This window comes from Camellia sinensis, chromosome 14, assembly GCF_055761805.1.
Source record: "Camellia sinensis isolate YWXY chromosome 14, ASM5576180v1, whole genome shotgun sequence".
In the NCBI taxonomy this organism is placed as follows: Eukaryota; Viridiplantae; Streptophyta; class Magnoliopsida; order Ericales; family Theaceae; genus Camellia; species Camellia sinensis.
This window is the reverse complement of record NC_138974.1, coordinates 28,126,324-28,140,856: the sequence shown is the minus strand read 5'-3', so window position 1 is coordinate 28,140,856 and position 14,533 is coordinate 28,126,324. Positions and strand designations below refer to the sequence as shown.

Sequence of the window (14,533 nt, the reverse complement as noted above, 5' to 3'; positions counted from 1 at the left end):
CACTCACGTGCCTCGCCATCATGTCCGGCACATCTTTTTATGACTTTGGCTCGCCTTTTGATGGCACGTCTTTTTATGGATTGGGCACGCCTTTTGATGGCACGCCTTTTTTTATGGATTGGGCACGTCTTTTGATGGCACGCCTTTTGAAAAATTGGGCACACCTTTTGAGGGTGCGACTTTTTAGGGGTCCGACAAGACTCTGTAAACTGTCCCGACATTGATTCCGGTTAGCTCCTTTATGGGTCCGACAAGACTCTGTAAACTGTCCCGACATTAATTCCGGTTAGCTCCTTTATGGGTCCGACAAGACTCTGTAAACTGTCCCGACATAGATTCCGGTTAGTTTCTACAAGGGTCCGACAAGACTCTGTAAACTGTCCCGACATTGATTCCGGTTAGTTTCTACAAGGGTCCGACAAGACTCTCTAAACTGTCCCGACATTGATTCCGGTTAGTTTCTACAAGGGTCCAGCAAGACTCCGTAAACTGTTACAACAACTGTCACCACATTGTCTGCTACAACGGTCCGACATGACCCCATAAACTGTCTTCTACATCGGTCTGACACCACCATCCAGTGTCCTCTACACCGTTATGACACCCCCATACAGTGTCCTCTACAACGTTATGACACCACCATCCAGTGTCTTCACCAATGGTCTGACACGACCATACAGTGTCTCCTATCCTTTTTTATTTTTATGTATTTTCTTGTTTTGTTACTATCTCCAAACTCAAGTTGGTTAGTTCCTATCCCCCTTGAGTTTGTGGGGGGCTGTTAGAATTTTCCATCTTTACCTTCACCTACCTCCACTTCACCACACACTCCACTTCACCTAACCCACTATCACCTCCACTTCACCTAACCCACTTTACCTTCACCTACCTCCACTTCACCACACACTCCACTTCACCTAACCCACTATCACCTCCACTACACCTACTACCACATTTTCTTCTATATATAGATTGTATAGTATCTTGTAATCTATCAATCAAGACATCAATCAATAATACATAAATTCTTACAATATGCCTAGGCACAATGTTAGAATCACCACTACTCACTCACTTGAGTATCAGATGCATTTGTGGTGAGCTATAATAAAATGCTCAATAGCTACTCCAAGCCCCCCAAGATCCGTTGGTGTGAGAACTATATAGAATTGTTAGAAAAAGAAAAAGCAAGAAATAAAAAAGTCTGCTAAGCTAAATTGGGATAGAGAGAATATTTGCAGACATGCTCAACAAACATATGCAGATATATCTTTGATGCCTTCGCAGGCATTCTCACTTATCACAAAATATCAGCCATTTGTAAACTGGACACAATTATGGTGCAATGGTAGCCACGGTAGCATTTTCCGACCTTAAAAACAATCCTACATTTGCAGTAATCATTTATACAAGAAAATTAAAGGTCTTGAAATGGAAGGTTTCAAATCTTCAAATCAACTCATTATTTTTTGATTTTAAGTGAATCAACCCTATAAAGCTGTTCAAATTCAGCTAACATCTAAATGGATTTTTTTTTTCCTATCATTCCTAACCGCATCTCCATGAAATTAGAAGACTCACCGATGGTTTCTCTTGCTATGATATTGGCAACCTCATCACATCGGTCAAAGTACAGATTGAAAATCTAACCTACACCACCTTTTCTCCACCATCCACTATTTCACCAGATGCCACAATTCTTGAGGAGGCACTTCAGATGAGTCAGCAAGAGTTTTATGTGCTAGTGACCCTAAACTGGTTGTTTCAGCCAAATCAGTCTCCACATTGTCAGGCACCATTGATACCGATTCTGTGTCTATAGCATCAACATCAAACTTGGACGATGGAAATTCTGCTTCAACACAAGTCACAACTCCAATGTGTTCTGTGCTCATATCAGTCGTATTTTCTACCAACAAAACATGCTCATTGGATTCCATTGTTAAGGCTGAATCATTCTCTGCAATCTCATGCCCCACTGATACCATTTCTGTGTCTCTGACATCAACATCAGACTTGGGCAATGGGAATTCTGTTTCAAAAAAAGTTGTCACAGCTCCAATGTGTTCTGTGCCCAAATCAGTCGTATTTTCTTCCATTGATAAGTCTGGTCTAAATGCCTCACTGGGAATTTGAATTGCTTCTCCTTTCTGCTCCACACTTACAGGTAAGTGCGAATTTTTTGCATTCAAGTCATTCGAATCAGGAACAGTTCCCAGTTCTGGGTCCTTACCCAACGAGAGCTTTTTTGATTCATCATCTGTATGGAACTTACGCTCTTCCTCACCCTCAGTTGGAAGTGCAACAATATTGGAGACTTCCTCAGCACATTCAGTCCCTGCCGTATTATTTAACTCAACCAATACGTCTTCGTCAATTGTCTTTCGGTGGAAATGGGGGCAGATAGGAGGGGTCCTATCACGGCACTTGTGGCACTTGAATCCAATGAGATTATCGATGTTTTCCACTCCAAGCCCAAAAGCATCTCCATGAAACCAATCTGCAGAATATATGAAAACAGTGTAGTAAATCTTAAGAGAATGTATTCTCTAAATTATAAGAAATTTAAGAACTGATAAATTTTGCTGCCTCAGAGGCCCAAGATATCCAAAACACACAAACTAAATAAACAAAATAATAAAGAAAACAAAAATAGATATCAGAACATGGAAATATTTACCTCCACAGATTTCACAACCAACATAGTTTAACGTCAACGAAAATTCCTGTTCACAACAGAGACTGCATTTTGGTTCACCATGGATTGCAGTAATGTGCTCAGAAGGGGCAATAAGTTTTTTACTCCTGAAGTGCATAACTCGTTCATCATTTGGTTTTCTAGACAACAGGAGACCACTCAACCAGTAAGTATGATACACAGGTGTTCTTTTCTTCTTCCAAGTACCTTCCTTTGGTTTCTTTGATATCTCCTTTCTCGGTTTGATTTGTTTCGCTTTCCCATTTGCCTTCCCTTTCCCTTTCCCTTTTTTGCGACCTCCAACTTTTTTATTCTGCAGTGTCACACATTTAGCTTTCCTAGCCGAACGCCGCAGAGGTAAAACTACAGCAATTTTTCTATTTTTCTGCTGCTGTGATGGTTTTTGATCTTTGGCGGGTTTCTTACTCATTTTCGAGCGCAATACCCTGCAGACAGTGGAGGCTTTCTTACTTTTCTGTGACTGAGATTTCCCTTTCTTGGCTTCAACCTTCACACGGTCCCCATCCTGGCATTTGTGGCATGTGTATTTACATCTAGCAGTGACAGCTCCAGCAGACTTCTTCACGTGTCTCTTATGGAAAAAGCCTGAAATTCATAATACAACCACGCATACTTATTATAGAAAATAAAACTAGACAAAAAACTTATCACAATATATATAGTGTCAGTTAGAATATATATGTATATGCATATATTTAAAACAACCTAGTATCAAACCACCAGGTATAGAAACCCTCTTGGAGATCTCAGGTCCTCAAATCTATTGCAGTACTCTGAAGGGTTTAACAAGAAAATGTCATTTACAAATAGAAGCAAAAAAGTTATATGTGCTGTCCTCGAAAACTATTCTTGTGATGTTGAGTAGTAACTTAGTAAGTATAGTACCCAATGTATTCCCCAACTTTCAGTAAGGAATTGGCCAAAATATACAGGCCAATCCATAATAACATCTCTCTCTCTCTCTCTCTCTCTCTCTCTCTCTCTCCACATAACACAAATACATATTTACAAGTTTTAAACTTAAGTTGAGGATATGCAACCGATAATCAAGTAGGATCATCTACCAAATCAACTGATTCAACAGGTTCAAATGTTAGAAGAACCAATTTTGAGTGGCATGAAGCCAGATTTCATAGACATAAAATATATCCAAGTATTTTAAAACACAGTCCCAATTCTGCGGGGTATAAACAACAGCCATGGCAGCATTAAGCCATTTGTACTTTATTAAGAAGTCAATAGATGACTTATGTGCCAACTTAAAATGAAGAACAACAATATGCAGCTTAAAACTGCAGTAGAATCTATAACACAAACAAAAATAAAATTAAAAAATTGTACAAAGCACACTGATGAAACACATTAGTTTATACAAGGTTTGTGGATCCCTATCAAGTACCTAAACACATCATTCGCAAAAATTAAAAGAAAAGGAAAAATAAAATGCTGCAACCACTCCATGCCAGCAGGAAGGGATGCAAATATTCAGTTGTCCATACCCATCAGGTCATCATAACAGATGCCCAAAAGACCTAAAACCAACTTTGCTCAATTTCTGACTTCATGAACCATCCAGGTGTAAAAATCGGATGGCCCTAACCCTAACTAGTTTGCTCAATTTTCAGCATAATCAGAAACGTAAACCCAAAATAGATGGCATAAATTGTTTGTCTTTCCTTCGTCAATTCAACAGCAGCAACGTAGAAAAGTATCACAAAATTGAAAACAACATAGAATAAACAACAAAACATTAAATTGTAATGAAAGAACTGCAGATGAAACACTTAAAAATTAAAACTGTAGAAAATAAAAATACGAACAGTAGAGATCAGGCCACTAGGCCCAACAACAGAAAAAGAAAAAATAAAGCAAAAGCAAAAGCAAGAAAGAAATGTATGTGGTACAAACCTCAACAAAATTTTAACTTCACCACTTGAATTTAGCTTGAAAATTTTCATGTTTCAAGAAAGGACTCCAAATCTAACATCTCATTCGATATATGGTTAATTACACCAAGACTTCTTTAACTATTAGTAAATATCACGTTACTCCCCTCATCAATGAACCCTTATATTTTGACCCCTTTAACTACAAAAATGCATCATTTCCACCCCCTCTAGAAGGGGAGCATTTGAACAATTTTTATAATTGACAGGGTCAAAATGTACAAGTTCATTGATGAGAGGGTAAAGTGATATAGTTAAAAGGCTCTTGGTGTATTAACCCTTCAATATATCAACAACTAGGATTTTGGTCTTTCCATTCCCCTTGAGTACAAATGCATAAGGGCAAATGGATATTTTGGCATTCTTCTCTTTTGGAAAAGAATAACAAAATTTTTAGAGAACCCTGCCAATCTCCTACTAAGTCACCAACTTCATTATAAATTCCTCAAGATGCAACAACCTGGATTCTACAGATTGGTCAAGCCAGTAGCAACACAGACTTGAACTCAACAACCAAACAAAGTCCAGAACCAAGTTTTAGACAAGACAAACAGTATGAAAGTTTCCTTTCAAAGGTTGGACAGCATTGGCGAGACGGCGAGACGGCGAGACAAACAATTCCCATCTCTACCAATGGATATCTCTCCAAAAAATCAATGGTATGATAAGTGCAATCCAAATCTGAAAGCATAAACCAAAGAACAAAAACTACAAAGCACAAATAAGAAAATATTTCCTTATAATCAATTATTTACCTTTGCAATACTGGCAGCTCACAGCTTCCCTGAAAATGAAAAAAAAAATTAAAAAAAAAATTAAAACGACTGCAAGAAATGGAATTGCTATTAAGTTAAACAAGGCAAACCAAATCTTAGTAGGTTTTATTCTGTCAACTACACAAGTGGTAAAACTTTAAGTTACTCAAATAATTATAAGAACAACAGTCAAGTATGAATAGAGGTTTTACTTAGAGGGTGCACATACATTTTGGGTGCACACAAGTTGAAATTCACTAGCTGAGATTTCCAAAGGATCAACAGGACACACAACTCCTAAACATTCTGAAACTAAGAAAAAATTATTAAAAAAATAAAAATTGTCAAATTAAATTTAATATTTATAAATTTTCAGAATTTCTTTCATTTCTATCCTTCCAAATGACCCCAAAAAAGCACACAGATCCCTATTCCAAACCCTTCTAATTTTCTTGATCATAAAAAAGGACCAACTCAAAAGCAAGTAATATGTTGGTTGAGGCAAGACCACTGAGAGAGAGAGAGAGCCCAGATATCCTACAAATAATGCATCTATTTTCAGTATGAAAGTTTCTACTGGTTGATGATTGGCCGTCAAACATTTGTTGCACCCCACAATACCAGTAAAGAAGGCACCCTCAAGAGGTAGAGGAATCATTGTCACCTTCACCTTTTAACAGCCAATAAATCAATCACTTAAATACCAGAACAGAAATTCATAATATACAAATCACTAATACCTCACTTTGAAACCATAACATACAAAGTATTCAAGTAAACTCACCTTATAGATCTTTTCAACTAACAGCATGGTGGTTTCCAACTCCCAACCACATAATCTTCTGTAAAAAGCTAGATACCAATGCATCTCTTACACACCAATAGACAGTACCACTCACCCACATTTCTTTATCTCTTGACATTTAAAAAAGATGCACAAATTCAAAGCCCTATACAAATCAACAATCTCTCCCGAATTAAAGCCAATTTGCTTCGTTCACCTCAAACCTCAACTCCTTCATAAAGATATCATACGCATTCATGATAGCATTCTAAAGACCCACAACATAATTTCCCTAAGCAACCTTACCACAATTACCGTTTTATGTTTTCACTTCTTGGTAATTTTAATTTATAGTTCTATTTCAAGGAAAAATAAACCTTATAATTTCAACAGGACAACCTCCTCTCCCCTAATATACCAACTACATCAAATGTATATAAATTGCCACCAACATAGATAACGAGACTAAGAGACCAAAGTATCAATGTTCACTAGAGAGAGATTTCTTTTAGATCTTAATATAATATTGGGATGATGAGTTCTAAAATAATGTACGCTCTTTATACATACTTTTACTACGGAAAACCATAATATATACACCAAAAAAACGACGATAGATAACATGATACCAATAAATAAATAATAAAATAAAATAGAACAATAACGACAACAATAGTACTAACATAAATAAATAAAAAAGGACGGTATCAACAACATAAGACCGTTTATGACAAGCAATATGTAACAAGTTAATTTTTTAAGTATTTGTATTTACAAGTGCAAAAGAAGAAAGGTGAAGCTCCACAAGATCATGACTGTAATGGATACTACTATTGATGTTTTCTCATTACATTCCTTATTCACCTTTGCTACTATATTATTTTCCTAAATTAGAAGTAACCGTCACATACTTTACATTGTAATAATTGTATATGTAGTGTCTTCTTTTAGAAATGTTTTAATGACATATTTGGGTGCCAGGTGTGTCACATTCCCAAGAAAGTCCAACATTGGTCTTTCTAAGATCCCCATATTAGCTTGTCTTTGCGGCCTTCTGAAATTGTCCGAGATGTGTCATTTACATGTATAATATTCTGAAATTTCACTTTCACATTAGAACATGTCTCAAAAGTGTCAAGCCCATTTCTAGGGATGCATAAAAGGTTTACATGTCCAATGTGCATCCAACACGGATGCGACTCCTCCCTAGACGTGTTATTCTACTTTGTGTTCAAATGATTTCTTAAAAAAATTAAAAACCTGCATTCATTTGGTTTATTCCTTAATTATGAAATTTCTGAATAAGGATGTTCTAATTAATATGTAACATAATTCTTGAAACCCAAACCCTTTAAGGAGACACTACCAATACATTCCCACTTACTAGGAAGTTATATACTTCTAAGATTTTACCTGCCTCCCTTCCTGTCCCTCATTTGTCTCAAACCATTGAATGTGTTCACATTCAACCACAAAGCATAATTTAAGAAAATCATATAACTAAATCGACTAAATTGACTTTTTAAATTGAACACAAGCAACACACAACTAAGATGAGAAAAATGGGCCATCAAAATAGGAAGGAGGGAGAAGATAGGTCATGGTGTTACTTCTATAGCTATTAAAATCCAACATTCACAATTCAAACCCCACTCCCAAGATAGCTAACCACCGACACTGTTACATAATGATTGCGGACACTTTTTAAAACCATGCTCCCAACACCCAAAAAAATGTTAAGTAACATTCATGTAAGCCAAAAAAAAAAAAAAAAAAAAAAAACTTGATTTGAAACAACCCCTCTTTGGTATTAATTGGTAAGTTTTATTTTGGGGCATAAGGGATCTTTTCTTTCTTTTTCAAAATATATCATTCATTCTTCCCTCTCCTTCATCTTATTTTTATTCATGACTATTTGAGATCTCTAAGATTCTTATCAAGACACTGAGGATTTTCTCTCTTCCTCTATAAGAATCCAAAATAAAGAACGGTGATTTTTTGCCAATGTTTCTAGTCAAGAAGGAAATTTTGAACCCAGTTATTTTTAGAATGCGAGGTTTTGCACATTGGCCTTTGAGGTTGATATCTTTATTTTTTGTTTTGCAGGTACTATCTTATTTTGTGATTGAACTTCGTTCCTGTGTTATGTGAGTGTGGGTCAGGGTGTTCGGGCAATAAAAATCCCACAAGAGAATTTGACCTCCGTTAACGATAGTTAATGTGGTAATGCTAGGATACATTTAATGTAATTATCAAGATAAGTTGCTGAAGATGTTGAAGTAGTTTAAAAAATAATAATTTGAAATAAGAATGGAAATTACTATTTGTTTCTCAAATATATATGTATATATATATTAAGTCTTTTCTCTTTTAATAGTAAGGGGTAATGTAACACCACATTTTGATGTGCAAATGCTAAGATGACACATGTCAGAATGAATGGAGGGTTATAGTGATTTAAATGGATTGTTAGGAAAATCAATGTTGGTGTAGAATAAAAAACTACCGATGCATACACTTCAAAGGAAATACAAAATTTAAGAATGTTAAATAACTGACTTCAAAATACATTATGAAGTTGAAACGTTATATCCAACTAGAACCTTTGTGAAGTGCATACACCCAAGCTCTCCTATTTAGTTAAATTAAAAGCCCTTTGCTTGTCAAGACAGTGAAATCGGTCAATGAATATGGTAAGGACTCAACACCATGACTAGGGTCACTTTCTTCTTTCTTGAAGAAAGAAGTCAACAATAGTAATGCAAACATTGGAGAAGTATAATATAGGATTGAATAGAAGAAAAGATATATATCGTAGGTATCTTATGTACTAGACTATTAGTTGGTCCAATAAGCTGGATAATGAGTCCAAAATACAAAAACTTATGTACTAGACTAGGAAGAACAAAAACCTCTGTCAAACCTACCTATCAACTATGAAGCATTGACACTCCAAAATAGGTGCCGTAGTGGTGGCGGACATGGAGGGGGCACGCCAACTAGTTCCCCCTTTCCCCCTTCTTTTTTAGTGTTTTTGATGAATGTTGAATGTTAAATGTTTGTTACTTTTTGTTTAAATTTAAATAATTAATTGATCATCCATAAAGAATAAATACACGATCAGAGTTAATTTAAGAGTGGGGTTATATATAAATTGAATTAGTGTTAAGTTTTGTTAATTTTGATTTTTTGTGAATGCATTATTTATCTACATAACAAATATATATATATATATATATATTATTGTCTTGTCCCCGCCATGTTTATGTCCTCATTTTTTTTGAAATCACCATGTCCATGCTTCTTAGTGCATCAATATCGGGACACATCTAGACCACGGAGACGCTTGAACACGTGTCAAACACATTTGAGACAAACACACTCTGAACACATGTCGGACACGTGAAAAAGTGCTTGGAATTATTTTTGAATTACAGGCAAGTGGAGGTGCGGTGAGGAGATGCTAAGGACATGTTCTAAACATGTTAAGAGACACTTTAAGGACACACTAATAACACTTTAAGCACACATTTTTTTTATAAATATATATTTATGTATAAGCTAAACAAATACTCAAAAAGAAAAGAAAAGGAGGAGAATAAACCACCACATGACAACTATTAGATCTTAAAAAGGAAAAATATTAAGAATTGGGAAGGAGAAAGAGAGAAAACTAGAAACGTTATATCTTACGTTGATGACATTCGATGAAATTCAATGACTTTTGTCTTCTTCCAATGACTCCAATGATTATCAGCTAGATGCTCATTATGCTAAACTATGATGCACAAATATTTGATCTGGCCTCACGTATCAATATCCTACACATCTAGGCCTTTTAAACATTTCTGGGTGGACAATCTTTTGATTGTGTCAAATGAAGAAATTATAGAATTTTGAGTGATGGTTAAATATAAAATGCCATGGATGCTTAGTTCTTAAAATTTCATTTAGTGCTTTCGTTGTTTTGATATCTTGATAATATTATTATTATTTGCAAAAAAAAAAAATTTATCCCTAATTTGATTTAATAATGTTGGTTTTTTATATGAATTTATAATATATATTTTATTCAACATATCCCTAACATGTCTGTGTCCTAATTTTTAGAGAAAGGTCATCTCTGTCCATGTTGTGTGTTTGTATTTGTGCTTCATACTAGATAATGTGATCACACCACTAAAAAATAATATGCTACCATTTTGTACAATTTTATAATACAAATTTGATTTCTATGCCTAAAATTGTTTTTAATTTTTTTTTTTTTTAAAAAAGGGATATCAATTCACAATATAAATCCCATTTTGACAACTATGGCTCACAACATTATTTCATTTTCAAAGTTTGACATGTTTTATACTCGATATATATTTTCCTACTTGGGACCAAACCCCTTGACAAACTGCAGTCTTTCATTTAAATATAAATTACCCTAATACCAAACTATTAATAGTACTTATAGAGACACATACTTAAATTTCGAATATTGGTTTTTAAGACATTCTAAAATTTCTTATTTAATTTTTGAATACAAAAATATGCTCATTATACAACACATTCACAAGAGCACATCAAAAGCATGCTAACAAGACACTTTCTTTCCTGAGATGTTTGTCTTTGCTTAAATTTTCCAATGTTTTGTCCCCACAAACCACATGCCACTAACAATAGTTGCAACTCATTCTCAAAACTAAGATTTAGCTAGATATCCACAAGCCAATACTATCATAATAATTGAATTCGGAGTTTTTAAAAAAAAAAAAAAAAAAGGCAGCCAATACCAGAACCCTAAAAACTGCATAATATAATTCGTGGGATAAAATAATCATTTGATACCTGATCAAAACATCTTTGTTACAGTGCCCACACTGATAATTCTCAGATCTTTCTGCTCTTGCAAAAAGGTATGAGAATCCCCTCTTCTTTGAGGTTTTCTTTGTTACTCTACCACTCCCTTGAAGTTTCTTGGGACTCGTCTTGTTAGATTTGCGGGCTATTCTCCTTTCTTCAAAAGATTTCAAGAGATACAAGGGAACAAGAGATTCTTCCAACCAATATTTCTTCCTTCCACTAGAAGATTCTTCCACCTTGGTTCCTTGAGTCACAACAATATCAGGGATAATTCTTCTCTTGCCAAAATCAAGAAGATATTTCACCACAGTTCCTTCTATGCTTTTCCGACGGATTATAACTTTCTTGAATGGCCTGACTGATTTTCTAAATTGGTCCATCTTTGAGAGAATATTAGTATTTTCGATGTCATCCCATCTAATGTTCGCATCAAGCTCTCTAACCTAAAGAGAATATGCAAATCAAATAGACTGAAAACTCCATAAAGAATATGAAATATATTTATATGACAAATACCTTCAAGGTAGGCAAATAACTCAGGTTAATCTATCAAACATGTAACATGCATAGGTGTCTTGTGTGAAAATGAGACTTGATAGTGTACAATTACTCAATAAGAGGATTATTTAAATTACATTATCGCAATTGTAGAAGCAAGTGAAGCAATCAAAATTATTAGGCCACGCTTGATTCACATATAGGGGAGCAGGACTGGATAAAATAATCCTGGGCTAAAATAATTCTGCATTTGGTTCAAACTTTCTAACCTGAGACAACTAATCCCAAGGGGGCTTTTTATCCCACATGTAAAATTATTTTCTCCAAGAGAGGGGTGGGACAACGTATCTCGAGGAGGGCTTTTTAGAAATTTGCATTAAGTGTTATTCTCAGGATTACTTATCCCACCTAATCCTCTGTCCATGAATCAAATGTGGCCTTAGAGACGTGCACCTCATGACTCTCTAAACCACCCAAGCCTGGTTCATATAGTTTAGAGACCTCACCACCCATTACCAATTGATTTTGGGTCGGATCTATCTAATATTCTAACACAGTATCAGACCTAAGTCTTGGGTGATGTCACGGGCCAACTAGCCACCCTGGGTCTGTTTAGTTCACTTCTCTATATCCATGTGCAACTGGGTCGCATGTGCAAAAGAGTGTTGTTGTCCCACATCACTTCTCTAAGCCACCCAATCTAGGTTCATATAGTCTAGAGGTCTCTCCATCCATAGCCAATTGGTTTTGGGTTGGATGCCTTCAAATTCTAACAAATACTATATTGGGAAATAAATGTTAGTGAGAGCTGTCTAGGCACTGCAAAATCTGACTGGCCTTCAATTTTGGTCCAACTGAACTCAGCAGATTCTTAGTGCAATCTGAGTTTCGTTATTTATTTACATGGGTAAATAGGCCAGACAAGCCAATGCCACACCCACACATGCACATTGAAAATTGAAGAATCAGGGGCACATACCTGGAGAGCAAGCTGTTCCACACTTATTGATGTCTCAACAGCAGCTCGCCAGACAACATATTTACTTCTCTTTGCAAATTCTGAACTGTCAGAATATAATACGCCTGGTATCTTTGTACGTCCAGCTGCAGAATTTTAACAAATTCAGAATGATTTATATAGTTAGGAAAAACAACAAACTTTGAAAATATGAAAGAGAACAAAAGTTTCAGACCTTGACGGGCAACCTTTGAAGCCATGGAGCGAGGCAAAACCTTCCAATTGAACAGCTCACGTGAGAGCCTCCCACCCCTCCACCAAAACAGACCCAAGCCAGTTGCAGCATTTGATGAAGGCTTGGGCTCTGAATCCGAAAGCCGAGCACGTTTTCTGCCAATCCCATGTTTTGAAGACACACGTTGTGAACTGATCACAATATGAGAAGCAGACCCCATTGTAGCATTAGAATCCACATGTTTTAGCCACTCTGCTGAAAGTGCAAGACGACGCAAATTTGACTCTAACTGCAGGATGCCATCAACATTTGTAATTAACACCAAAAACAGAAGAAATACGAAAGCAAAAACTACTTTGAAGACGACTATAGTTAAGTTGATGCAATGATTGGGAAAGTGCAGATAGAGCATATAGCGGCCTGGGTTAAGATCCGATCTTTTTATACTCTTTGGTTTTGGGTTTGGTACCTATTAATGTTGTTGATATCTATTTTGGTCCTATGTTATCTTTGAGTTGTGGATTGGATTCTTTTTAGGTTATTTTGAGACGGGGAAATTTGGTTTTCTAGGGTGATTTTGGCTATGTGAACTTGAGTTTGCTCGAGCGGTCTTTCCTTTCTCTCAGATTCTGGGTTGCAACCTGAGCTTCTACGAGTAGGGGTTTCTTCGCTCGAGTGGCGTTTTGGTCGCTCGAGCAGCCTATTTACAATTTGAACTTCTAAGAGTTTGTTTTCTTTGCTCAAACAGTGTTTCGGTAGCTCGAGCTGTCTGTTCTACAGAGATAAACTTCCGGGAGTTTGGTTTCTTCACTTGAGCAATATGTTGTGTCTAACGCTTGAGCGCAGGTTTCATCGCTCGAGTGGTCTGTCCGGATAAAGCTAGAAGGAAAGTCACTCTTTACTCACTTTTTGATTCCTCTCTCTCTCTCTCTCTCTCTCTCTCTCTCTACAAATATCTATTCTCTTTGAGCTCTCACCCCTCTTCTCTAAAATTTTTGCATAAATCTTCTAATCAACTTCAATCCGTGAATCTCTCTACCACAATGCTTTGGGATTAAAGGTAGAGCTTGAGGAAGGGGTTGTTTTAATCTAGAAAGTTCGGGTTTTCGTCGCTATCGATTTTGCTTGTGGTTCTTCTTTTCCTATTTCTTTGAGGTAGAGATTTATTTAATGATTTGCATGTTATTTAGCTTTGTTATGTGTTAGTTGGGTAATTAACACTTTGGAAGAATTGGGATTGATTAAAGCATAATTTGATTTACAAAATAGGGGTTTTCGGAATGATTTTCTTTATAGTATGGTCGGTTTGCCTATGATAATGAGTGGTATTGGAAGTTGGGAGAAATTGCTTTTAAAATGAGAAACCTCAAATTTTTCTCAAAATCCTTGAATTGTTCTATGTTCAGAAATCCTCGGTGTTGTTGGAAAAATTGGAATTTCATGATGAATCTATGAATTGAGTTGAGTTGGAAATTCATGTGACTTTGGAAGTGTTGAACTCTTAAGAAAAGGGTAAGAACATTTCATCGGATTGACGATGTTGGAATTATTGGTTATACTCTTGATGTTTATGTATATATTGTCCATTTTAGAATATATTGAATAGAGATAACTGTATTGGCTATCAATGGAAGATAACATTGTTTGTTGTAGAAATTGTATGAGAACTAGGTTAATTGAAACCAATTCACTCATGCATTGCATTTACTCAATTGTTTTACACTTACGCATGGCAAAGTGTTGTTTTGAAAAAAAAGGGTGAATACCGGTGTGAATCTAGTTAGGAG

The 14,533-nt window shown here is 35.8% G+C and overlaps 1 protein-coding gene across 1 annotated transcript in view; it reads right to left on the bottom strand.

Moving 5' to 3' along the window:
* Nucleotides 1-1,259: 1,259 nt before the first annotated feature.
* LOC145788683 (DDT domain-containing protein PTM-like) overlaps nucleotides 1,260-14,533 on the bottom strand; it is a 31,209-nt gene continuing 17,935 nt past the window's right edge. The window contains exons 4-9 of the mRNA XM_082906779.1: nucleotides 12,747-13,035; nucleotides 12,533-12,657; nucleotides 11,041-11,498; nucleotides 5,421-5,449; nucleotides 2,681-3,304; nucleotides 1,260-2,500 (exon numbers count right to left, since the gene is read on the bottom strand). Coding sequence (XP_082762905.1) covers nucleotides 1,677-2,500; nucleotides 2,681-3,304; nucleotides 5,421-5,449; nucleotides 11,041-11,498; nucleotides 12,533-12,657; nucleotides 12,747-13,035 — 2,349 coding nt within the window. The 3' untranslated portion in view covers nucleotides 1,260-1,676. The remainder of the gene's footprint in view (nucleotides 2,501-2,680; nucleotides 3,305-5,420; nucleotides 5,450-11,040; nucleotides 11,499-12,532; nucleotides 12,658-12,746; nucleotides 13,036-14,533) is intronic.